We start from the raw sequence: 27,917 nt of genomic DNA on the forward strand, positions 1-27,917 counted from the left end.
AGAAACAGCTAGTGGAAACTTAACAAACTTTAGTAGTTTCAAAGCGCACACACTGGACTTAATTAATTAACAGTTCGTACGAACTGTGAAGCAATCATCCTACCAATAGTACCATATTACAATTATAAAAGAAAGTTATAGGCAAACTACTATTTTAAAACATCTAATTAACTGTAAATAATTATAACGAAACGCATTTCTTGTTTCTCTGTAAAATACATGAGTATACGCAATACTTATATTTATTTTAAGATCTTATATATAAACTTTGATTAAAATATTACATTGTGTTATTTAAATCTTTCATAGACAAACACATTTAACACAAGCACATTTGTTTCGAAGGTTGAAGATACTTAACAGTATGACACAATTTTAACTAAATAAATTATTAATTAGTTAAAAATAATATAAGTACAGAAGCATGTATAAACAAACAAATATAATAAAAAATTAAATGCATAGACTCTTATCAAAATTCAAAACATTTAAACTTCAAGAGAGGGAATTACTTATATCGTTAAGTGCTCTTGTATTTTTCTTTTCCTTACTAAATGTATGCGATAGTGATAAGAAAAGTATCTTCAAAAGGATTTCCATATGTTAAACAAGTTCATGCAGTTAGTATTTTGCTGAAAGCGTGCGTTTATCGTTCTTCAAGTACCGATCGTGCAACAACTGAAGACATTGACGCTTAAACGATCGTTTTGTTTAATCTATCTATTATTGTTTGTAATTCGTGCATATATAAAAAATAGTTTTAGTTGGATTTTGCGATTTGTTCTAAACGGTTGGTTTTCAAACAATTTTTTCTTTATAACTAAATTTAATTAAATGCAAAAGTACGACATTTTAAAAATTTTTGAAATTTTCTTTTAATGATTGTTGTTGTACTTTGGTTGTGATATGGGTTGTGATATCGTGCGAATGACAAAGTTAAAGATTCTATAATATTAATAAAGATATATTTATTGCATAAAAAATAGAATTCTTATACAAAACTGTGTACACTTCAATTTTAATTTCATAAGATTATTATAATAATTTTAAATTAAATTTCATTATTAAAATGAAATAATTATTAAATGAAATAAATTTTTATTGTGCTTTATTAATAATTAGTTGAATATGCATATAAAGTCATTAATAGTGTGAACCGTACAGCAAATAACATATTATTGTTATTATAATAGTTATTCTTTGCTTTTTCACAGAAATCAATTTTATTTAATTTTTTAATCAACAACTTTAGTCACACTTTTAACACATTACTTGCTAATTATGTATAATATTAATAATTTTAGAAAATAATAAACCAAAACGCACATTTAACAGATTCTAAATATATCACAATTTAAAAAAATTATAAAAAAAATTTGATAAATAAATAATAATTAAAAAAAAAAATAAAAATTTAATTTTATTCCCTTCTGGTCCAAAGCATAAAGTGTTAAAATAATAAAAATTAGTGTCGTGTTTTTATCAAATTTTTAAATAATTTATATAAATTTTAATAATATATGATAAACATGTTAATCAAAAAAAATGTTATCTTAGTTTCAACTAAAAGTAACAAACGAAAATAAATCTTTAACAAAGTCCACCATATATCGTTTGTGGGTTTTTGATTTAAAATAGGAACTTATTTCAGGTTATTGTTAAAAAACATTTTAAAATTGAAATAATAATAAGAAGTGAAGCCTTACCTTATAAGCTTGATTATTATCCTTTTTTAAACAATTGTAGGCTTAGCAAAAAAATAATTTGGATGCAATATAAAATTTCAAATGAAATAAATCTTTCAAGTTGTAATAAATAATTTAAAATAAAATGTACACAAAATTAAAAATACGATAATTCTTATTTTTTATGTGATGAAAGAAAAATTACACATAAACTTGATTTACCAGATACAATATTAGCGATGAACTTAAATGACTGTACGTTAGTTTGTGGGTATATATATACCTTTTCATAGTAATCTGTTAAAAAAATGTAAGCATTAATCAATAAGTTTGTCGAATTAATACATGTCATATAAATCAAGTCTTACACAAAACTATTCTTTCCAACTACTGTATATAATGTATTGTGCATTCGATATATAAAATCGTCAATGACAGAATTTTGTCGTTCATTACATTAGACATCTCCTTCTGACATTAGGAGGTCCTCCACGGAAGACATTCTGGCTTTCATTCGAAAAGCGGAATGTCTTCTGTTCGGTTAGGGCCAGTTGCAGCACAAAAGATCAATCTGGTCGCAGTGCTCTGCTCCGTTGGGAGCTAGAACCCCGCTTATTTCTAATTCTACATTAGATATGTATATTGGATATTCGTCACATTTGAGAGGTGATTCTCTATTTGTTTAGATGAGAACAACCATATTGAAATGAAAGAGTCGATCTATTCTTATAATGATGTGATAATGATCTTATAATGTTAATCTTATAATTAACCATATAAATTATTAAATAATACTTTTGATTAAGAATGCTTTTTTTTTATAAGCTTATAATGTTAAAAATCACCAATTTTGAAACGTTTAATTTGAAATCAGTTAACAAAATAGTTTAATATAATTTTTTTTAAATATGATCTTTGAGTAATATATTACATCTATTTTATAATAAAAATATACAAGAATATAGGAATATAGAAGTGAATTTAAAAAAATATCTTATAAAAATCTAGTTTTTAAAACTCTTTTAGTTATTTTTGATGATGTGATTTCTTGATACACCCTAAAGGACTTCCTGTAACTATTTAATAGGGCAATTCCAATTTATCCATATTATTTTTATGAAAATCTGTTGGCTATATTCTTTATTAATAGACGGATACATATTACGGGACCTTTTACAAAACTTTAATGTTAGCTGTGAGTAGTGATAATAGTTATAATATTAGTTCCCAACTGCACCGAAGAAATAAAACCAAAAAATGAAAATGATAGATTTGTACGTTGCTTATTTCCACAAAGATAATACAATAATTTATAGCCAGAGATAAACTTGTCGACTTTTCAGTTCTTAAAAATTAAATTTAAACATAAGTATGGCATATGTAACTAAAAGTGACTGATATTAAAGATATATGGGGTTATATATACATACTGTCATAGATCGTTCAAGTAATATTATCTCTCTAATTTTGTAACTTATTACATATACGATGAATCATCTCATACTAAAATGCTGTAGATAACACCTAACTGGTATGAGAAGATGTTAAATACATATAAAAAAAATTTATTCATATTTATAAATTCAATAACTGCTTACATCTGGTATTTTGTAATTTTCATTATAAATACAGCGTGATATCAAAGTGTCTTCCGAATCTCTGGTTTAGCAACAATCTCAAATGTAAAAAATTTTTCTAGTAAAATATATTATTTGATAAACCTTTCTTCAAAAAAAAAATTAATATTTTTTTTTTATTAACAATATAATACATACAAAATCAAAAACTAATATTATTTTCAAGTTTTTATAAAATTACCGATAGTTCCAAGAAATTTTATTAGTAAAATTTAAATTAATTTGAAAAATTAAATATAAAAATTTTAAGTGTAACCCTGTATTCTAAATAATTGTTTAATAAATCTATGGTTGACCATCATGAAATGTAATATCATCATCAATTGTATAATCAGATTGTGTGACAAAGGTTTATTAGGAAGTAGTAAAATAATTATTTATTCTCTTCAAACAACAAAGTATCTATTATCACCGTTAAGTTATTTTTGTAAGCAATATAAATCAATATGTATAAAAATTGAATTATTATAAATATAAACTTTAACAAATTTTAAAAACTTCATTTTGATTTGTAATTTAATTAATAAATTTTAACAATTTAATTTCAATTTTATAGTTGAGCAAAATAACGAACAATGAATTCAAGAACTAATAATGAACCGAATGAGTTTCAACCTTTGCGAAGTAATAGACAACCTCAAATTGTCTCTGGTCTTAATGGATCATTTGATAGAAAACCATTGGGTGAGCAGAACTGTGCGGTAAGACGTCAAGAAATCATGGTTATACTCGGTAATGTCGGCATACTTTCGGGTGGTATGGCTCTCGGTTTACCTACAGTTACATTAAGACAACTTACAGATCCCAATGAAAGCATTCATTTAACTCTATCGCAATCTTCGTGGTTTGGTAAGTCATAAAAATAAGTATATCTAAAAAAATATTGCGAAAATTTAATTAAATATTATAAGATTTCATCAAATTGCTTATATGATTAAAAAATATCTTTTTTTATTTTATAAAATTAATAAATTGTATGCTTTAAAAATTTTATTAAAATTTAAAGATATCTATAATATTTTTCGTAATATTAAATAAGTGACGCAATTGACAATAAATGCTATAAATGTACCTTGTGATCAAAAAAGAACGAGAATTTTAATTTTTTGAATTCCCGCGCTTATCCAATCGATACATTTTTTTTTATTTTCACGCTGGCAACACTATTATACACATTCTGTCAAAATTTAATGCATATCGTATGATTAGTTTCTGTTTGGCGTCTATACAAAGAAGTCGAAAAATGTTCGTGTGGCGATTTTTACCTTACCTTATGGTCTCAAAATGCGTTCCTCGCAATGGCAATTTGAGTCGGGGGAAGAGGAAAAAGTCACGCGGGGTCATATCTGGAGAGTACGGTGCTTGCTTGATGATATTGGTGAAGTTTTTGGCTAAAAACTGCGGCTTTTTTAGAATGAAATTCAGCTTTTTTCCCACCAGTTGAGATGCGACGCGTTTCAAACCCAAAACGTCAGTTAAAATGTGTTCGGCCGATCCATATGAGATGCCTAACAACACTGCAATCTCTGTAATCGGTTCACAACGATTTTCTAACACGATCTGCTCCGCCGATTCAATGTTTTCTTCAGTAACAGAAGTTGTTGGGCGGCCAGAGATCTCATCATGGTCCAAGCTTGTACGACCGTCTTTGAACCTTTTAAACCATTCATGTACTCGTGGTTGCGACACACACAAATCACCAAAGGCCTTATTAACATTTTTTAACAGTTTCGGCACACTTGAATCTATTTGCAACACATAATTTGATGCACGCACGCTGTTCTAATTTTTGATCCATTGTAAAAATCGCCACATGAAAATTTTTCGACTTCTTTGTATGACGCCAAACAAAAACTAATTGTACGATATGCGTTAAACTTTGACAGAATGTGTATGGTGTTGCCAGCGTGAAAATAAAAAAAATTTACCGATTGGATAAGCGCGGGAATTCAAAAATAGGCCTCTCGTTCCTTTTTTATCAGAAGGTATATATAAATAGTGTACTGATAAAACCTTTATAATTTTAATTTCAAAAATATTAATGTCCTTTTTTATTAAAGTATTAGTATATATTTATATTATTTTTTTAAACGCTCATTAAATTGATTAGGATATACTTTATATAAGCCGAGTGGATTACACCAACATGAAATGTTGGCATTACAATTTAATTGTAAATTAATTACAGAAACAATTATTATAACAATGATTAATATATTATATATTATATTTAATCACTAAAAAAAAGTTTTTCTTAAACAACATATTTATTATCTTAATTATATATTTAAATAATATGTTTTTACATTTATAGCTTCCTTAAACATGCTCTCCTGTCCTATAGGTGGGCTGCTTTGCGCACTAATACTAGATAGATTAGGACGAAAACGTACATTGTACTTACTCAATATGTTCGCAATTATTGCATGGCTGCTAATGGCATTATCTATACATTTCAATACTGAAACTGCCTATTTGATGTTAATGATATCGCGACTTGTTATAGGTAACTATGGACGTATAAAAATAAATATTTCACGTCATTTAAAAATTTTACTTTTAAATACCTCGTTATACAGGTATAACGAATGGTATGTCTGGTGCTCCGGTAGGAGTATATGCAGCAGAAATAAGTATGCCCAAAATACGTGGTCGGCTTATATTGGGCACATCGATTGCTGTGGCCTCTGGTATTACATTAATTTATTTATTAGGATTCTTCATACGTGATGACTGGCAATTAATTGCTGTGATTTGTAGTGGTTATCAAATTATTTCCTTACTCTGTGTGATACCAATGCCAGAAACTCCTAGTTGGTTGATTTCTAAAGGACGTATTGCAGAGGCAAAGGCATCCATGAATTATTTTAGAGGATTGGAAAAGTCTGGTAAATAATTCAAATTGCTTTTAAAACAGCTCATATATTAATGAAATTTGATTATTTATAGGTTTAATTACAAATACAGAAGTTGAAGCAGAATTCAATATTTTACAAAATTCAATACAATTGGGTGTTGGAGAAAAGAAACCATCATTTTTTCGTTCATTAAAATTACCCGAGGTGTATAAACCCTTACTAATTCTAATAACACTCTTTGCCTTCCAACAAACAACTGGAATTTTTGTGGTGATCGTTTATGCAGTGCAAATTTCTACAGAAGCTGGTGTCACAATAGATCCATTTTTATGTGCTGTACTCATTGGAGTTACGCGTGTATTGACTACTTGCCCAATGGGAATAATATTAGAAAAATGGGGTCGAAGACGTTCTGGCATTATATCATCATTAGGGATGTGTTACTGTATGTTTCTTTTAGCTGCACAAAGCTGGTCTGAGTGGTTAAGCAAGGTGCCATTTTTGCCTGTTATAGCAATTGTAGGGTTTATACTGCTCAGCACACTCGGTTTATATACATTGCCATTCTTTATGATCTCAGAACTATTTCCACAAAAAGTACGTGGTCCTGCTTCTGGAATAACCGTAGCTGTGGGTATGTTTTTGGCATTTTTATGTATTAAAATATATCCATCTATGAAGGAAGCGATTGGCAATGAATATTGTTTTGTGGTTTATGGTGTGATGGCTTTTTTAGCTACAATATTTATATACCTTTTCTTGCCAGAGACCCGAGGCCGGACACTACTTCAAATAGAAGACGAATTTCGCCATAGATTGTTACGAAATTCTCGTTCGTCAGCACCAGTGGAAATGCGGGATGTTTTCATTAAATAAGTTGCAAAAATTTTATGTGTTGAATAATTGATATGAAAACTCAACATTCGAAAAAAGGATACTAAACGTGATATAACAGGCATCAATTCGGTTTGTTTCTAGCAACGAATGGCTTACCCAAAAACTTTAACTTTGAGTTTAAGAACGAATTTTTAATTAGACTGTGATAAATAGCAAATTGGCCATATATTTTTAAATAATTTAATAAAGTATATTGTATTAATAAATATATATATATATATATAATTTTATTAATGTTATTCATTTTGATATAAGATGCGGTTTAGAACCGACAAAAACTTGTTTTTGAAAAAAATAACTAGATATGCGGGATGTTTTTTAGTGCAAATAAATATTTAAATTACAGTTGTTATTAAAAAAGTTTGTTTCAGTCTTGGACATATAGAAATTCTACAGCAAACAATAGTCATAATAGTCATAAACAATATAATAATAATTATATATTTATTTTAAACATATAAAAATAATGCATTCTCTCTGTATGTCCCAAAATGAATCAAAAAGTAACTCCAATCATGGAAAATAGGTACATATATGATTTTCAGAAATTGTTTACCTTCTAACAATATGTACTATAATTTAGTCATCCACTTACAGTTGCTTTTTAGACGAAAAACATACTGTGCAAATCCAGTCATGAATTTAAAGGTGTTATGGAAATTTTACTTCATCGATTTCGATTAGTTTTCAATTTGGTCGTAAAAAACCGATGACACAAAACGCTCCGTATATTCGAATTGTGTTTTGACTACAAACAAGAAAATTTTGTGAAATTATTTTGAACAACAGCAAAGCGAAGATTATTGGTCACGATGCGCAATTTTCATAAACTACTCTTAACTAATTCTTTCCTAATCCTCAATATTAGTCAATCACTATTTACTGCTTCTATATTTAAAAAGGATGTTCAATGAAGAGAAATTTATTTCCAACAAAAAAGTGATATCAAAAAGAATTGAATTGCATTGATACAGCCTTTATTAATAATAAAGTTAATCTTTACAAAATAAAATTATTATATTTATAAATAGTCCTATTTGAATAGTCCTATATACCAGTGTAACAGAAAACATATAAGTTATACATCATTAATAAGAACTTAGTTTTTGCCAATCGATATTTATTGAAGTTAGAATTGAACACTCATGATGATGGTTTTTGTCATGATTTCAGTAGACTTGTTAACAGACAAATCTCCAGAAATGGACCCGTGCATCTCCCTCAAAATCTTGTGATTTTGTAGTCGCTAGACTACATTTTGTAGAAGTATTCCAAATTCTTGATTTATACGGACAAACCAAAAACAGCTTCAATCTTGGATCCAATATAGAGTGCACTATTCGAGATAAAGTGCATTTATCTGATAATGAAGATGATTTATTTTGTGCCTGACAAGGAGAAGTAAGTAAGTCTTCCAGAGATATAGCCTCAAATAATTAGAAAACTTCTTAGACGCTTAACTGGTATGGTATTAAAAAGCACAAACTTATTTTTCATTTAAAGTACCATAAAATTGTCTGCTGAATACGGTCAAAATGATTTTAGTCATTTATTTGTATAAATGGGATTCATTAGTATTTCAGTACATAGCGTAGTATAAAGCAGGGATGTCTAGACCAGCTGCTATCGCTGACCAATATAAATCACTGTACAGATTGTAGGACCGCAGAAATAAATACATACGTACATAATTACATACATACATAATTGTTTTCAACAAAAATAAAAATATGGTTATAATGTTAAATTCAGTTTTATCAATTTATCAATTTAAATTCTTTTATTTGGTATACTATAAAAATTAAATAATGTACTTTTACTACTACACCAAAAAAAAATTTTGTAATTGTCGTGGGCCGCATGTGGCCCGCGGGCCGTACTTTGGACAACCCTGGTATAAAGTAATCAATCTGTATATAAACATTTTTAAAGAACACTTTAAATAAGTTATTTATGTGCTATACTCATATTTATTAAATATTTAAAATATAATTGAATTATTTTTAATACAAAACTTAATTTTCTCAAATGAAAAAATTATTTTATTATATACATTTTATTTACATTTTACAAGTACGTATATTGATAAATATGTTTTATAATTTATGGATATTAAAAACACGGGCACAATTCCAATTTCTAAATCATTTTTGCTGACAATTTAACGAGAAAAGCAGTAAAATTTTTTGACGAAATTGATTCCAAAGCAATTTAAAATTGCATTACCGTAGTATACTTAGATTGCAGTATGTGTGTAAGAGATTTAATTAAAAATATTATATATTTATAATATATATTATATACACATATATTATATATTATTGATCACGAGTATATTAAAAATAAACGATATTAAAAAATAAAGAACAAAAGATAGAACCCTGCGATTTGTGACTATATTATAATTTTATGAACTATTGATGTATTAAATGTAAGGCCCCGACTTATAAAAAACGACTACAATGCATGTCCGACTAACTTCGCTCAGATTGTGGAGTAAATAGGGACGTTAGAACAGCTGGTTATAGACGACAAAGTAAACGGATGTTCGAACAAGGAGGATCAATTGATCACTCATTAATCACTCATACATCACCCTTTGGCTCATACAGCTAAAAATTGATTAACATGACGCAACGCGATGAATAATATACTCTCTCAAAATAAAAGGTCGGAAAATCAATATCTTTAAGAATTACTAGAAGATCTTTGAATTCTTTTATTAATATAGCTGTTATATTAATCGATAACTTTTACAATGGTCAATTGCGAAATTTCTTCCCAAGTTGGAAAACTAGTAAACTTTTCTTTTTCTTTCTTACTGTCTAATTATATTTATGAATTTACAATTAAAACTAATAAAAAGAAGCATTATTAATTAAAAGCAAAAAGATAGTTATAAAAAGATAGGTTTCTGATTAAAATTATGTTAAAACAATTTGTAACTAATGTTCCTATATTTCATATTCCTTAAAAAATTTTGTAACTTTTATGCATTATTCGAAACTATAAGTTAATGGTTAGACACGCAGAAATTTATATATGTATATCTAAAGTTAACAGATAAATGGTATTTTTGACAGTCAACCTTAATATTATATCAATTAAAATAAATACTTTTTTATTATTTGTTATTATTAGTATTTATGTTATTTTTTATTTTTATTAAATATAATGTAAATAATAAATTTATTAAATAAAATAATGAATAGTTTATCCTTACTTACTTATAAATTTATACATAAATAATTTTTTTGTTATAAAATAATGACAGCGTACCGTAAACTTGCATAATAGCTACAATTAAATCTGAACCAATAGAGCAATAAACATCTTTCCGCTTGATGATAATGAGACAAGGGTACTGAAGTCATTTCATAGTAAAGGTATGTCGCCAGCATAAAAACTGGGTTGACGTTTCAGTCTTAATTTTTTAAAAAATATTGGTGCCAGTTTCTTTTAGTTCCGTCTAGACAGTTATCTTAAGATTCTTGACTAAACGTTTTATAAAAAACTGTTAAAAAATTTAGGAAAGCAGTTGAAATTATTGTTTGAAAGCTTAAAAAAAGTATATTTATCATATCGAATTTATCCTGTAATAATGCATTTTTATGAAATATTACATTTAAAAGTAAACTCACCCAAATAAACTTCAAGATAACATATACATCCAATGACATCTATATTCATCATATAGACATATAGATTATATGTCAACTAAATGTAATAATAAAAAAACATATTTTATTGCAAATGATAGGTATTAAATATAGTCATCTAATGTTTGGTTATTTTGATAATAATCTAAGTTTAATGTCTAATTCAATTCGAAATTAGCAGGTGGTTGGACACACCAACAGCTGATTCAGAGCATGCTTATTATAAAATTTGTGATGTGTATTTCATTGCCTTCCAAAATCTCGGGAAGTTTACTCTCTTTGTTACTGTATAAATAAGAAGAAATTAATATTTATTAGCAGGACTTGTAAAAAATTGTATGCTTTACCGGACTTTTATTTAACTGGTATCTTTCAATGTTCATCTTGAGTTTAATAAAAGAAATATAATTTCTTCACATTCTAAGTAAAACCTCTGCTTATATATTTTTAAACATATATTCATATTAACTTGTCAATTTTATGATATTTTCGGGTCCACGAAAATTAGTGGGTTTCCCAAATTCCGGGTGCAGTACTTTTTTATGAAAGATGAACATTATTTAATGTGTTATCAAAAATTTAAAACTAATTTTAAGTTTTTCTTATGCTCATGACTAAATATTAATTTTATTAGATTCAGTTTAAGTTTTTTTTAGATTCAGTTTATTATTATTTTTTTTTTTTGAATTATACAGTATACATATTATATAGAATATATATACTATATATATGTCATATATCATAACGGTAAGCGAATAAATTGATGTTAATTTGAATATATTTCACTGCTTAAAATTTTTTTAGAAAATATATAGAATAATATGTATGTATTTACGAAATTTATTTTCTCATGATCATTTATTTTAAATTGAGATGAATATTAATTATAAAAGTTGCTTAGGCTTCTGACTGTATTTTAAATAAATTAGATACTGCTATTATTATTCTTTTTACATTCTTTACGAATATATATAATATTGTGTAATATATATAAATATATTTAATTTATTATAACAAGGTAAGCCAAACAAATACATATATAAAAAGTTTGAATTGTATATAAAAAAAATATTCCGCCCTTACGTCTACGTTTGAATTTAAGTCAATAAAGAATGTCAAGTTCAATTTTTGTTCAACAACGTGTAATGAAAATAGGTCGTTCCTTTGTGGAGTGGAGAGAGTCTCCTCCAATATTATAAAGTGTTCGTGCTGTTAACGATAAAGATATCTCATTTTGATTTAATTTCGTAATAACGTAACTGGCAAATAATTGATGCAACATTTTGCCTGGAATGTAATTTGCAACAATTGTTTCAATCGCATTGCTTACATTGTAATGGAAAATAATGGACAAAAAAAAAACAGATGACTGAGTGTCTGTTTGTATATATCTTCGCATGTAGTTCTAGTTGGGTAAATTGACACGTTCATTTCGGTTAATAGCTCGACGTTTATTGTGCTTGCAGTGGCATTGTCGGCAACAGTTGGTTTCCAGTTCTTATTGAAAGCGGTTGTTTGAAGCAGTAGATAATACTTAGCTAGCTAAAACTGACAACCGAAGGATCACGTATACTAACTACATTGTGTCCTTGAAGGAAAATACGAGTGCTACGAAAGTAAGGGGAAATAAATCATCCTCATCAAGTGCCGCATAAATTTTAAATAATCGTGAATTATTGTTTACAAAGGGCAAATAAATTGTTAACCGGGAAGCAAATACGATAATAGCGTGTTAGATTGGTTGATTGGCAGTGGAAATAAAACAGGCAAAAATTCTGCTATTAAATAAATTGTGTGACATAACGGGTTAACTACTTTAAATCGATATCTAATCAATAATTTAAAAAACTATTACGTATAATCATCGTCAAGGGATAGAATGTGCACATTTAGATCTCTGCAGTCGTAAGCTTTTACAAATCGCGGATGTAAGGATACCATAAATATTATTTTAAACTGTTCGAAAAATTTCCTGCAAATAGTGATAATATGATGATATCATAGTTTTTACAATCGTTTTCGTTTAGATAATATAATAATTTTATCTAAAACCGTCTGTGTTTGTGTAATTTGATATATCGTACAAAACAGCTGCGAAAGTTGATTGCATAGTTTTAATCTGTGCTGGTATTTTAAATTATCCAAAAACAGGTAAAACTTTAATAGTTCTATTAAAAATATTTTTTTTTTATATAAAATTGTTTTTAATATATTTAAAGGTTTTTTTTTATTTTTAAAGTAAAATACACAACAAACTAAAATTAAACAATTCTGTAATATTTTACTAATTTTGTGGTAAACTTTAGTAACAAATTGTTTAGCGAGCGATCGCAAATTTTGGACAAATTAAGGATTAATTAAAAATTAAAAGCAAAAGTTCTTTACTTAAAACTGAGATAGTTTGTAGATTAATTATTAATATAACAGTATCAGTTAAATAAAAATAAAAGATGGGAAGACTCAAAAATATGCAGACATCAGTATGCAATCTGACCATTTTCCGCTAAAAGGAAATCCAATATTCTCATTGAGATACTCTGTAGAGATATCAGTCTTCTAGTGGTGGGGGGAAGACGAAGAGTTTGCCTCTCATCTACACTGTTTTTGCATAGCTAATATACGACTCAACACTTTAGGAGCCCTTGATCAATTACAAGATCTCCCATTAAACAGCGTACTGAGCTTCGTCAAAGGTTCTAGGTTCTACTTAAAGGGTTAACCTAAGAAGTAAATTTCAATTTTAATCGAATACACTATCAGTTCAGCAAAATCTTGTTAAAAATATTTGCATTCATTTGCTATATCCGCAGATAAAAGTCTATTACTCCCCTGTAGGTACTTCTCACACCACTGATTATGATAATCATTTAGTATAATTCCACTAAGAAATTTGGATTCCAATTACAAGTAAATATAGAGCTAAATATAATTTTTTCTGAAGATTTTTATTGCCTGTGAACTACAAATTTCAACAAGGAGATCTATTTTATAGGACCGGAATTAAATAAAACTAATTTGTGATTAAAATTTTGATAAATTTTCACTTTAATATATTGTCTAAACCTTGGTATTAGGTGTGAAATACAATAAGACTTTAAGTCGTGCATGGGTCATCTTACAGTACTAGATCCTTTTAAGTAATTTTAAATAACTTATCGGTATAGTACCACTTCTTCGAATATGTGAAGGAGTATAATTTTATAACAAGGATTTCAACTTATTGAGATTGAAGAAAATATTTCTACATAAATATTTAATTTTACAATTAATTATTTTTGAACGTTTAATTATTAGGTGCACTTGAGTTATGCAAATAAATATTCTGCTTCGGTTAATATTTGAATAGGATGATAGCATCATCTCTATATATACAATTTATAAGTTATAATATAACTTATGATTTATAAATTGTAAGTTCTTCAGCACCTGTTTCGTTATGTAATAAAATATTGAATTTATTTAAAATATTGAAATATTAATTTTCTTGAACAGAAAACAAAATAATAAAAATTAAGAACTATCTCTCTAAAACATGCAAGTAACAGAAATATTTGAGAAGAAAAATAATTGATTTATTTTATTAAAATATTTGTTTTTCAAATAAAATATTTTGATTTATTTATTAATATTTATGAATTTTTATACAAATTGTAATGTTTTAACAAATTTTTGATATTTATACATACATATGTAGCTATGTAATACATATATAATACCAAATATGTACTTTTTTGTTAAAATTCAAATTTTTTTTTTTTATTAAGCAAATATATCTGCACTTTCCTTGAGAAAAGAAATTACTAAATTGGCAACATTCCAGGAATTCGATTTTAGTGGCATTTTTATGGGAAATAAAGTAAAACAATATTTAAAAAAATTCGATTATTTAGCATGCAAGTATAAATCAAATAGTGAGGTGGGAGAAGTAGAACTTTTTTGTTAAAAAAGGGATTAAGGGAAAAGTAAAAATATTGAATAGTTTCAATAGCTACTATAATAATATGTTTTTAACTACACGTATAAATATCCAATATATACATATATATTTTTTCTATATTTATGATTTTTTGTATATGTATATGATTTAATATGGATATCTCATGTATATAGTATATAATCTAATACATATACCCAATATATAGTATATAATACAATATATATGATATAATACAATATTTAGGCATAACCGCATAACAAAATGTTATGAAATAATTTAGAAATAATTTTTAAAGTAAATAATATTTACAGAATTATTCCAGAAATTGAACGCCAAAACAATTTCTTGATGTTAAACTTTACTATATGGTAACCATATAGTAACATTGACCACCTTCACCCTATACTTCTAATAAATATAAATATTTTATTTAATTATATGATCTTCATTTTGTCATATTTTCGGAAGTAGCACAATTACACGCTTTTAAAACTGCCAGATCTAGAGAATATATAAATACATTGCATACAAACTGTAAAAACTTGGATTTGGAATTATCTTGATGTTAAATTACTTTCTTTTGAATTTATAATAAAAAAAGACTTGCACTTTTTCAAGGTGAATAATTCAATTTGTGTAGTTGATTGCAGAATATTTCAGAATTAATCATGATATCGTCTTTAAAAGGGTCTAAAAAATAATTCCGTCGAAACTCCATGATCTTTTGCATTTAACATTGTTGTCGACAACACATTTTTCTTCCCTATCAAATTTAAAAGTCCGGTCAGTAACATTGTATTCTCTTCTTTCACGGTATTATTTTAAAGGACATTAATGGTACCGGTTCTTGTAAAATCTTTTAAGTGATTATTTTACCGCTCTACACTTTGAATATTTTTTCGTTACATTTTAGATTGAGTAACTTTGCTCTAGTGACTTTGTACAGTAGGTGATTTTCTTCAAATGGCGTTTATGAAAAAACAATAGGTTATAGAAAGATTATAAATAAATAAATAAATTATTGGTACAAGAAAAATAAGGATTGTGCAGAAATGATTAAAATTTTTCTAAGAAATCAATTTCAAGCAATCTGAATTTTTGAACCCATTTAGACATTAAAACAGATTGAGCATAAGGTATTTAATTTATTGAAAATTGGTTTATGAATAAACAGTTTTTAAGATATTTTGCACTTTTGGCTAGAAATTTGTATAGGATAAACTTAATAGATAAACTTAATAGATAATATCAATATTTACATATTGGTAAATACTAAAATGCACCCACGACCACCTTTATTCTGTTTTCTTTTTCTTGGATTAAGAAATCACCTTAAAAGTTTACGAGAGGTGTGGAAGACATATACTGTATTTATAAACATCAGCTATCTGGATTCTCTAAATGTTTTTGTGAGCAGATGCAATAATGTTGATGTTTTTAACGTTTCAAAAAAGAATGTGCTACCTACATATATAAAAGTATATATATTTAAAAATGAGTTAAAACTATCGAAACAAGAATCAATTTAAATTTATACAAGTATAAACTTTCTGTTGCTCATAGATTTCAATAATATTGAGACCAGAAACTAATAAACCTACCTACAACTATTCACCTGAAGAAGTGCTGAATTTAGGGTGTTAAAACAGATTATTGAAGTATGTGAATAACACACAAATGAATAGCAGAAATTCTTGTAAAAAATTTGAAAGCATTGGTCAAAACAGGAATTTATGCTTTCAATCTAAAAAGATAGTCATATAGGATACATAGGGTAGCAAAAATTTCAATTCCACTAATTCCTGTGATTCTTATTAATACTTCATGTTTCTTTACGAAATGTTTGTATGTGTTTTACGGAATATCTCTGAAGTTACAAGCGCCGTATTTCAACCATTTTGATAAACTCAACATAGCTTTTCTTCATTATAATGCCAATGACGTAAAAATAGTGCAAATTTATGGTGACATTGAGAATCAGCGAGTAGTCTCAGTATCCCTTGTACTTCTACCTCACTGCATTGAGACCGAAGACATAGTATTTATTTTAACTTATTTGTTTATTTATTTTCGTGTGACATTCGAAACTACGAATAAAAATACAATATACAATATAATTTACTTTTTTCAAACTGTTATCAACCCTTATGTCGGTTGTTAAATTTCAGTTAATATTCAATGTCAAGAGCAATAGCTCCAGCATGACATGAGGTAATATTTCTCAGTAGTAAGAGAGGCTTTCAAGCTGTTCACAAAAATTTCACAATTTATTTAGCTTTGGCAATTAAACACTGCAACATTTTCTTATAATAAAATTTGCAACAATTGTTCCAATCGCTTTGAGTTTAGATACAAAAAATCGTAAAATGAAAACAGATGACTGAGTGTCTAATTGTCTGTTTGTATGTGAGTATCTATTTGCATGCATTTCGAGTTGCATAAATTGACACATTTAGTTCAATTAATAGTTCGGCGTTCATTGCATACATAACGTCACACTCGGCAACAGTTGTTTTCCAGTTCTTAATGCAAACAGTCGTTCAAGATAGTGGAAAACAGCTCGAAAGTGAATTGAAAGCCGTTTAACCGGAAGGATTACGTATAACCCCGATGTCCTTTGAAAAAAAAAAAAAATAAAATCATATAAATAAATAAATCAACCAAACCAGGTGCTGTGTAAATGATAACTAATCGTGAAGTGTTGTTTACAAAATGCGCATAAATTGTTCAGAGGGTAGAAAATATGTCTGATAATAGCGTGATAGATTGTTTGCTGGGAAGTGCAAAATAAAATAAAAAGCAATTGTATTTTGTAAAGAGTTAACTACCCTAAATCGATATCTAATCAATAACTAACAAATTTATTAGTTGTAATCGTGGTCGCAAGTGGCTAAGTGCGTCTTCGGATCTGTGCAGTCGAGTATTTCATAAGTTCGCGGGTGCCAGGTTACTACTAAGTGCTTTGCGTTGAAAATTGGTGCGTCTTTCTTAAAATTGTATTTAATATCAATATATATGATATCATAGATACGAGCATGTTATGTTTAAACAAGTGCTTTCTTTAAGAAAAGCAAACAATCTTAATTGGATGTAATTTTGTGAATTTTTGGTGCAAAACATTTGTGACGTCTGATTAATGGTTGCTAATTGGGTGTATTTCATACAATTTTTTGGAGCTCAGGTAATCTTTGTTAATTTCTTTCTGCCTTATTGAGGAAAAATAAAGATTGAATAACACAAAAATTGTACTACGGCCACGGTTGCCACTTGAAAATTTTTTTCTGTACCAAAATTGGTTTAAAAAGGTACCATTTCTGTAAAAAAAGGTCCAAAATTTTCTATTGTCTTTTTATAAGAAAATACAATTTATATAAAATGTACAAAAAGTATAAAACAATACAATATCCACAATAAATATACGGAAAAAAAAGTACCAATTTTGGTACTAAAGTACCAAAAGTGGCAACCGTGACTACGGCACAACTTGTGGCAGTGCTCGGTATAAACAACTGATGTAAATATATTATTAATAAAGTACTATTATTGTATTGCATCTCATTAGATATTCGAATAAAGTCTTAAATAGCTGAAATCATCGTTCTACTATTAAGTGCTATTAAATATCACTAAAAAACATTTTAATATCTATTCAATAGTATCAAATATTTATTTTTTTTTGTAAATAAAAATTAAAAAAATACACAAATAAAACCTACATATGACTTATAAGAGCTTATGTAAGGAATACATAATCAAGTATATTTTTTCCTCGATGCATTAAACATTTTCATAAAATATGTCAAAAGATTGTAAAAATCTAAAAAGCCATGAGATTGCAATTTATCAGAAAATTAAATAACCCATTTAGTAGATTTATCTAGGAAACTTTTATTTAATAAAAATAGTAAAGAAAAAAAAACGGTTGATTCTAAGTTTTATTATTTTATAGAGAAGGAATTAAAATAGTACCTTCAGACTACAGAATACAGGCATATATAGTTACTGAGCACATCTATATACATTTATTAATTATATATATATAGTACGACCTCGGAGATTGCAACTTATAGATTTTGAGGGTGTTATTTTCAAATCAAATAAAAAGGTTATGGGAGCTGAACACTGGTTCAGTAAACCAGCACGCGTATTACTTAACATCTATTAAGTACAATTCAGTAATAGTGATAAACTAACTAATAGTTACGATTGTACTACTCATATCCAATAAAAGATGTTTTAAAAAAAAGAAAAAATTAATAAAAAGGCATTAACACAAAGTTTATTATCTTATAATCTTATAATCTTTAAGTATTAAAATTTTCGTAAGAGATATGGAATTTTCCTAAGCACATTGAATGTATGTGTTAAGTACTGTATAGTACTGCAAACTATTCTGAATAGTCTTCTCTTAACAGAATATTTGTAATACGGTCAAAGAAGCTTTTGAGATTATATAAACTACATGTCTCTTGATCTGTATGACTAAGACTAATTGGTTTAGTGATGTCTGTAAATCTATTTGTACATTGAAAATTTACGCGATAGCTAATCATAAGAAAGTACACGTATATATATTGTAATTATATTGTTATTTCAAAAGCAATCAAGAAGTTCAATTTGAAACATTTAAGATATTTTAAAGAGAAAAGCTTTAGGTTTTTATCAAAGTTATGAAACAATTGCTTAATATCTCAAAACATCCATATCGCTCATGTATTATCAAAAATATCAGTTTATCAATCCTAACACAAATCATTAGAGTATTCAAGCAGATTTTACGTTTGATGAGCACATCTTGTGACTTAGATAACTTTGAAAATCTTTGCTTATTTTCTAAAATCAATATTAGAATATGTGATTCGAAACATTAACCCCGTACCGGTCTCTTGAGCTTAAGGAATAACTAAAGTCAAATGATGCCAAGTTAGGCAAATATGATTGTGAAACGTTATAAGTTAATATTTTGGCGAAATGGTTTTGAAAAACCAATGCTGTGTGAGATGGTGCATGATCTGCCACTCTTTCCAATATAATTTTGGGTTTCTAATTGTCAACTGATGTCTTTTAAATACCAAGTCTTTGATTTCTTTAAACTGTTGTGTATTAGTTGATTTTAATTGTCATAGATGACAATAATTGTTTTCAATGCTTTCTCTACCTCTTTTAAACTGTTTATACTATTTGAAAAACATTTGACTAGCTCACTGGCTATTACGTAGTGGAAGTAATTGGCAATTTATATGTGATGACATTAATAGTTCTGAATATTCAGTATCAATATCAGTATCAGTATCAATATTCTATATCTTACAAAACCTTTTTTTTTTCTTCATTAATTATTTTTTAATTGTAAACCGATGTTAGTATTGACGTAGGACATTCAAATAATTTTTATTATCACTGTTTCAAGTTGGATGACATGTTATACATACATCAAATTGTTTGTTATCATACCTTTTAGTATGAGTGTCTTCATATCTATTAATAATTAAAAACAAAAAATTACTGATTTTGCATACATCATTCATAAATAAAGAATGAAATCCTTAAATAATAAAAGATTGGGGTGTCCAATAACAATAATAAGATAATTATCGTATCATAACGTACCTACAGAAAGCTATTTTATTGATGTGTTCTATATTTTATAAAAACGGTACCAATATTGTAAACACCTTCATTAACATATCAGAAAACAATAATGATTTACCTTATAAATTTAAGTAAATATATAATTTAGCCTCTCTAATTATATGAATTTAATAATATAATAACTTCCTAAACATTCTGTATGTTAATTTGTACATAAAACGAATGATTATTATAAAATGGTTACAAATTTTCTTTGGACTGATTATCCGCATTAAGTTTATATTCCAATGATAGTAGATGAGACACTATTATTATCAAAAATTATTATTAACAACAATCTTTTCTTACAACTTGATTTAAATATCTTTATATACAACTGAATTATATTGTATAACATAAAGTGCTTATAAATGGCACTTATGTGCTATAATGAACTGAACTTTATTACGAAATAAACATCAAACTAGATGTTTGTTATTTTTTGTTCATAATGAAGTATATACATAATGATATGTAAACATTAACATTAAATTACGAATCTTGACTAAATACTAAAAATCTTCGTGGCTAAAGTTAGAAGTTATAGTTATAATAATTGGAACCCAATCTAGTATTTATATATCTGATATAATAAGCAATATTATACTCAATATTTACACCAATATTTGTTGAACTATCAAAGATGTAACACCGTAAATAAAGTTAATATTCATATGACAAAATATTATTAAGAGTAAAACAAGATTAATGTATACGAAAATAAAAGCAAATAAAATATAAGTGATTAAGATGTTAATCATATTAGATGTTTTATAAGATGTTTTATCATATTATAAGTATTAAAATTTTTTCCTAATATAGATGCAAAACACAGCATTATTTAAATATGTTACTGTACTCAATCTAATTTTTGACTTGAGTTTCGATAACTTGACGGTTCTAAATCAGGAGCTATTGTATGATTTGTGACACCTTCCTGTTGAAACCATATATCTTTCATAACCATGTCTTTAATATCCCGAAACAAAAAGTTAGTAATCATGTAACTGCACCAATCAGAATCATTGATTTTTGTCACACTGTCATTTTTAAAGCAGTACAGGACTATCACATTTTCAGACCAAAGTACATACAGTAATGTTTTCGCTATATGTTTCTGACAGTTTTGACAGTTATTTGTGGATTTTCAGTAGTTGGCTGCTCCAGATAAGACAATGGGACTTGTTAAAATATGTGAAGAAAATTTGATTTGAAATGCATTTACTACAGAGTCACCATTTTTTGAATTAATTTTCACATTTAATATATTCAGCGGTTGTTAAACGATTCAAATTATAAAATGGCGAATCTTATACTAATCATATAATGCTTTAGATGACAGTTCTGTTTGACATGTGTTACTGACATAGTGCAAAAAATTCAAAACCACGTAATGGATAATATTTAATTTCGATATGATTATAGGGAAATTACTATGTCTAAATTAAAAATTTACAACAAGTTATTTAAATAAAGACTTAAACTCTCAGAGCATTACTCAACTGATATGTCACTGACGTATTTTGGGTTTATGATAGAAAATCGGAATATGACATCTCCTATAATCATTCTTCAAATATGTGTATTTTATAGTTAAGTTCAGTAACTTGACACAATCATATTAACAATAAGAAGTTAAACTACATAAAAGACTGATCCATGAATTTTGAAAAATGATACTTAAAAATACTGAGAATTTTTAATAACAAATGTTATTTTTTGCAAATTCCATTTGAATTCTTCAGGGTAACTTTATGGCATTAAGTGTGTGTATAGTGAGAGTTTCAAGTTCGTCAATGTACATAAAAGTAAATAAAAACAGATATATTCTGATAAAATGTGAACATTTTGTTTGATTATAACGTGATGAGATTATATAGAATATACAAATAACATACGTAAAGTGTTTTCTTCCAAAGTACATTAAATTTACTTGATAACTTCCAGATCCTAGAAAAAAGAAACTCAGATATTAAGAAGCGTTTTTGAGAAGCAATTTTCTTTTTAACGTAGTTTGATATACCCTTCTATTATGTTTATGGCCACCTTTGAAACAATAATGTGTACAAATCTTATGAGTCTAGTAGTCAGTTTTAACCATTATAAATATAAATATGCATCCATTAAAATTTTATATAATATATCAAACATATAGTTAGATTATTGTATAATATATATATATATATATATTATATATATATATATATATATATTATACAATAATCTAACTATATGTTTGATATATTATATAAAATTTTAATGGATGCATATTTATATTTATAATGGTTAAAACTGACTACTAGACTCATAAGATTTGTACACATTATTGTTTCAAAGGTGGCCATAAACATAATAGAAGGGTATATCAAACTACGTTAAAAAGAAAATTGCTTCTCAAAAACGCTTCTTAATATCTGAGTTTCTTTTTTCTAGGATCTGGAAGTTATCAAGTAAATTTAATGTACTTTGGAAGAAAACACTTTACGTATGTTATTTGTATATTCTATATAATCTCATCACGTTATAATCAAACAAAATGTTCACATTTTATCAGAATATATCTGTTTTTATTTACTTTTATGTACATTGACGAACTTGAAACTCTCACTATACACACACTTAATGCCATAAAGTTACCCCGAAGAATTCAAATGGAATTTGCAAAAAATAACATTTGTTATTAAAAATTCTCAGTATTTTTAAGTATCATTTTTCAAAATTCATGGATCAGTCTTTTATGTAGTTTAACTTCTTATTGTTAATATGATTGTGTCAAGTTACTGAACTTAACTATAAAATACACATATTTGAAGAATGATTATAGGAGATGTCATATTCCGATTTTCTATCATAAACCCAAAATACGTCAGTGACATATCAGTTGAGTAATGCTCTGAGAGTTTAAGTCTTTATTTAAATAACTTGTTGTAAATTTTTAATTTAGACATAGTAATTTCCCTATAATCATATCGAAATTAAATATTATCCATTACGTGGTTTTGAATTTTTTGCACTATGTCAGTAACACATGTCAAACAGAACTGTCATCTAAAGCATTATATGATTAGTATAAGATTCGCCATTTTATAATTTGAATCGTTTAACAACCGCTGAATATATTAAATGTGAAAATTAATTCAAAAAATGGTGACTCTGTAGTAAATGCATTTCAAATCAAATTTTCTTCACATATTTTAACAAGTCCCATTGTCTTATCTGGAGCAGCCAACTACTGAAAATCCACAAATAACTGTCAAAACTGTCAGAAACATATAGCGAAAACATTACTGTATGTACTTTGGTCTGAAAATGTGATAGTCCTGTACTGCTTTAAAAATGACAGTGTGACAAAAATCAATGATTCTGATTGGTGCAGTTACATGATTACTAACTTTTTGTTTCGGGATATTAAAGACATGGTTATGAAAGATATATGGTTTCAACAGGAAGGTGTCACAAATCATACAATAGCTCCTGATTTAGAACCGTCAAGTTATCGAAACTCAAGTCAAAAATTAGATTGAGTACAGTAACATATTTAAATAATGCTGTGTTTTGCATCTATATTAGGAAAAAATTTTAATACTTATAATATGATAAAACATCTTATAAAACATCTAATATGATTAACATCTTAATCACTTATATTTTATTTGCTTTTATTTTCGTATACATTAATCTTGTTTTACTCTTAATAATATTTTGTCATATGAATATTAACTTTATTTACGGTGTTACATCTTTGATAGTTCAACAAATATTGGTGTAAATATTGAGTATAATATTGCTTATTATATCAGATATATAAATACTAGATTGGGTTCCAATTATTATAACTATAACTTCTAACTTTAGCCACGAAGATTTTTAGTATTTAGTCAAGATTCGTAATTTAATGTTAATGTTTACATATCATTATGTATATACTTCATTATGAACAAAAAATAACAAACATCTAGTTTGATGTTTATTTCGTAATAAAGTTCAGTTCATTATAGCACATAAGTGCCATTTATAAGCACTTTATGTTATACAATATAATTCAGTTGTATATAAAGATATTTAAATCAAGTTGTAAGAAAAGATTGTTGTTAATAATAATTTTTGATAATAATAGTGTCTCATCTACTATCATTGGAATATAAACTTAATGCGGATAATCAGTCCAAAGAAAATTTGTAACCATTTTATAATAATCATTCGTTTTATGTACAAATTAACATACAGAATGTTTAGGAAGTTATTATATTATTAAATTCATATAATTAGAGAGGCTAAATTATATATTTACTTAAATTTATAAGGTAAATCATTATTGTTTTCTGATATGTTAATGAAGGTGTTTACAATATTGGTACCGTTTTTATAAAATATAGAACACATCAATAAAATAGCTTTCTGTAGGTACGTTATGATACGATAATTATCTTATTATTGTTATTGGACACCCCAATCTTTTATTATTTAAGGATTTCATTCTTTATTTATGAATGATGTATGCAAAATCAGTAATTTTTATATTCTGATAAAATGTGAACATTTTGTTTGATTATAACGTGATGAGATTATATAGAATATACAAATAACATACGTAAAGTGTTTTCTTCCAAAGTACATTAAATTTACTTGATAACTTCCAGATCCTAGAAAAAAGAAACTCAGATATTAAGAAGCGTTTTTGAGAAGCAATTTTCTTTTTAACGTAGTTTGATATACCCTTCTATTATGTTTATGGCCACCTTTGAAACAATAATGTGTACAAATCTTATGAGTCTAGTAGTCAGTTTTAACCATTATAAATATAAATATGCATCCATTAAAATTTTATATAATATATCAAACATATAGTTAGATTATTGTATAATATATATATATATATATATATATATATATATTATAATATATATATATATATATATATATATATATATATGTATATATATATATAATATAGACATTAAAATACCAATTGCATTTTATCGATTTGACAACTGATTAGAAATGATCACATTAAAAAGACTAAATAAACACAAATTAAGCGAACTTGATTTATTATGATTATTATATTTTATTATATAAAAAATCCCTATTGGAACTATTGGAAAATGAACTCTCCAATAGTTAAGTCTGTTATATACCACGATACCAATATAATATTGAAATTTATTATAAATTTTAAATAATCACAGAACTTAATTAATCTTCAAAATGCAAACACAAATAATATGTACATATTATCCGTAATTATTTTTTATTTGTAATATTCTTTAAGCTTTAACGACAAAAATATCTTTCAAACTTCTACCAACTAATCGGTGCACTATGTCCAAGCAAACTGAACTTGAATGCCTACAAAAAAATAGTAAAACTCCTATTATAGTGAGTAATGGCGTGAAGAAGGCTCCAACTGCCAAGCCGTTAGGGGAACGTAGAAAAGCGGTGCTAAGACAGGTAACTATAAAATTCAGATGTAGCATATTAATTATTAAATGTTACTTTGATTGACAATATAAATATTTTAAAAGGAATTAATGGTTTTCTTGGGCAATACTGGAGTACTAGGTGGTGGTATGGCTGTAGCAATACCTTCTGTAACCTTGGGTCAACTAACTAATCCGTTGGAAACATTTGTGCTGGGGTCCGATGAGTCCAGTTGGTTTTGTAAGACTTAACTCTATCTTATCAAACAATTAGTATATAATATTTTTTTAATAGCTTCAATCAATACAATGGCCTGTCCTTTAGGTGGTTTGCTAGTAGGATATTTAATGGATCGCATAGGGCGTAAAAATACTATTATTTTCACAAATATTGTAGGAGTTCTGGGTTGGGCTTTTTTAGCAGCAGCACCCCTACACACAGATCGCAATGCGACTTATGTTCAAATGTTAATTGGTAGATTTCTTTCTGGTAATTTGTTAAAATATATAATGAATTTTGCTATAAGAAAAATTTGTATAAGAACTTTATAATAACTTTCAATATAGGTATAATGATTGGTTTATGCGTTTCACCAGTTGGAGTTTATTCCGCTGAAATAAGTTTACCTAAAATACGTGGCCGTTTAATAATGGGTACATCTATTGGCATTGCTGCCGGAATATTGTTTATGTATATTCTAGGTTATTTCATTAGAGTAAGTTCAAAGCCGTAAGAATATTTGTTTAATACATAATGCAAGTTCTATTTTATTTTAGAACGATTGGCAGCTGATATCCATTATATCTTGCATATATCAGATTATATCAACAATTTGTGTGTTTCCAATACCTGAGAGTCCCAGCTGGTTGATGCAAAAGGGTCGAGTAGAACAGGCACGAAAATCGCTAAAATATTTCCGTGGTTTAAACAAGGAAGGTAATTATAAGCAATTTTTAACTAATATTTGAATGAATATAATATGCTTACAACTTAAAGATCTAACAATATACGATGAATTCGAAACTGAACTCGCACAAATAAAGAAAACTGCCGATTTAAGTCGTAGTACCGCTGAAACGGAGTCTGTGTTTCAAGCTATTAAGTCACCAGAAGTCTATAAGCCACTCCTAGTAATGATTGCTTTCTTTGCATTTCAACAATGGTCAGGTATTGTTGTTGTTATCGTTTATGCCGTACAAATTGCCACACGAGCTGGAGTCTCTACAGATCCCGTTCTTTGCGCTGTACTGGTAGGTCTCGCACGTATTATCACAACATTTTTTATGAGCAGCATTTTCGAAAAGTGGGGTAGAAGACCTGCAGGTATTGTATCGGCTTTTGGTATGTCCGCTTGCATGTTGATACTAGCCTCCTGCGGTTGGTTCGGTATACCATTGCCTATACTGCCAGTCATATGCATTGTACTACACATAGTATTCTCAACAATGGGCTTATTGACTTTGCCGTTCTTCATGACTTCAGAAGTCTTTCCGCAACGCGTACGCGGCAGTGCATCTGGACTAACAGTATCCTTTGGTTTGTTAGTATCATTTTTAGTGCTCAAATTATATCCAACCATGGAAACCAGTATGGGCACAGCAAATGTATTTGCATTTTATGGCTTTGTGTCTCTAATTGGTGTGGCATACATATATTATTTTGTACCAGAGACAAGAGGACGCACATTATTAGAAATTGAGAACTATTTTCGCACTGGAAGAAAAGTTTCAAATGCTGAAGTGGCGCTACGTGCCATAACAGTTGATGCTGTTGAAATGAATGAAGTTTTTATAATTAAAGAAAATTCAGATAAATCTGAAGAATGCAGCTGAATTGCGAAAAAAACATACTTAATTCAGTGCCATAATTACAAAAAGGCGTAGACTGTGATGCTATGATGCATTCTAGTATTAATAATTTAATAATTGAAATAAAATATAAAAAATAAAATAATATTAAATTGAAATACAATATGAAAAATAAAATTTATTCATTCTTTTTTATATTAAGTAAAATAATTAACTTATTTATTAGTTCTGTTAGAAATCATGTCATTGGCAAAATCTGCCTTTGCAATGATTAGATTTATTTGCTTGCATTTCTGAGACTGATAAGAGAGCTATGTGAATCATTCATTTCAACTATCTTAACAATGGCAAAGAATGTTTATTTCAGATTGGTTTCAAGGTTTC

General features: G+C 27.2%; 2 protein-coding genes across 3 annotated transcripts; both read left to right on the forward strand.

Moving 5' to 3' along the window:
• The first annotated feature begins 670 nt into the window (after positions 1-670).
• LOC119681225 (facilitated trehalose transporter Tret1-2 homolog) lies at positions 671-7,259 on the forward strand. Its single transcript, XM_038094350.1, has 5 exons — positions 671-790; positions 3,879-4,171; positions 5,637-5,828; positions 5,902-6,210; positions 6,272-7,259. The coding sequence occupies exons 2-5, from the start codon at positions 3,898-3,900 to the stop codon at positions 7,054-7,056; spliced, it is 1,560 nt and encodes a 519-aa protein (XP_037950278.1). The 5' UTR covers positions 671-790; positions 3,879-3,897; the 3' UTR covers positions 7,057-7,259.
• A 4,911-nt stretch (positions 7,260-12,170) lies between these two features.
• On the forward strand, positions 12,171-27,689 carry LOC119679682 (facilitated trehalose transporter Tret1-2 homolog). Of its 2 annotated transcripts, none has more exons than XM_038092170.1 (7): positions 12,171-12,887; positions 25,577-25,755; positions 25,830-25,965; positions 26,020-26,214; positions 26,292-26,440; positions 26,502-26,661; positions 26,722-27,689. In XM_038092170.1, the coding sequence occupies exons 2-7, from the start codon at positions 25,627-25,629 to the stop codon at positions 27,555-27,557; spliced, it is 1,605 nt and encodes a 534-aa protein (XP_037948098.1). In that variant the 5' UTR covers positions 12,171-12,887; positions 25,577-25,626; the 3' UTR covers positions 27,558-27,689. The 2 variants fall into 2 exon arrangements, with proteins under 2 accessions (XP_037948098.1, XP_037948100.1); XM_038092172.1 differs by lacking the exon at positions 12,171-12,887 and adding an exon at positions 17,002-17,854.
• Positions 27,690-27,917: the final 228 nt, after the last annotated feature.

The sequence above is a fragment of the Teleopsis dalmanni genome, chromosome 2 (genome assembly GCF_002237135.1).
Source record: "Teleopsis dalmanni isolate 2A chromosome 2, ASM223713v2, whole genome shotgun sequence".
Taxonomy (NCBI): Eukaryota; Metazoa; Arthropoda; class Insecta; order Diptera; family Diopsidae; genus Teleopsis; species Teleopsis dalmanni.

Coding starts and splice junctions, on each gene's coding strand:
- LOC119681225 (XM_038094350.1), top strand. CDS start 3,898: ATGAATTCAAGAACTAATAATGAACCGAATGAGTTTCAACCTTTGCGA. Junction 4,172..5,636: donor ATCGCAATCTTCGTGGTTTG/GTAAGTCATAAA, acceptor TTACATTTATAG/CTTCCTTAAACATGCTCTCC. Junction 5,829..5,901: donor GATATCGCGACTTGTTATAG/GTAACTATGGAC, acceptor CTCGTTATACAG/GTATAACGAATGGTATGTCT.
- LOC119679682 (XM_038092170.1), top strand. CDS start 25,627: ATGTCCAAGCAAACTGAACTTGAATGCCTACAAAAAAATAGTAAAACT. Junction 25,756..25,829: donor GAAAAGCGGTGCTAAGACAG/GTAACTATAAAA, acceptor ATATTTTAAAAG/GAATTAATGGTTTTCTTGGG. Junction 26,662..26,721: donor CCGTGGTTTAAACAAGGAAG/GTAATTATAAGC, acceptor TACAACTTAAAG/ATCTAACAATATACGATGAA.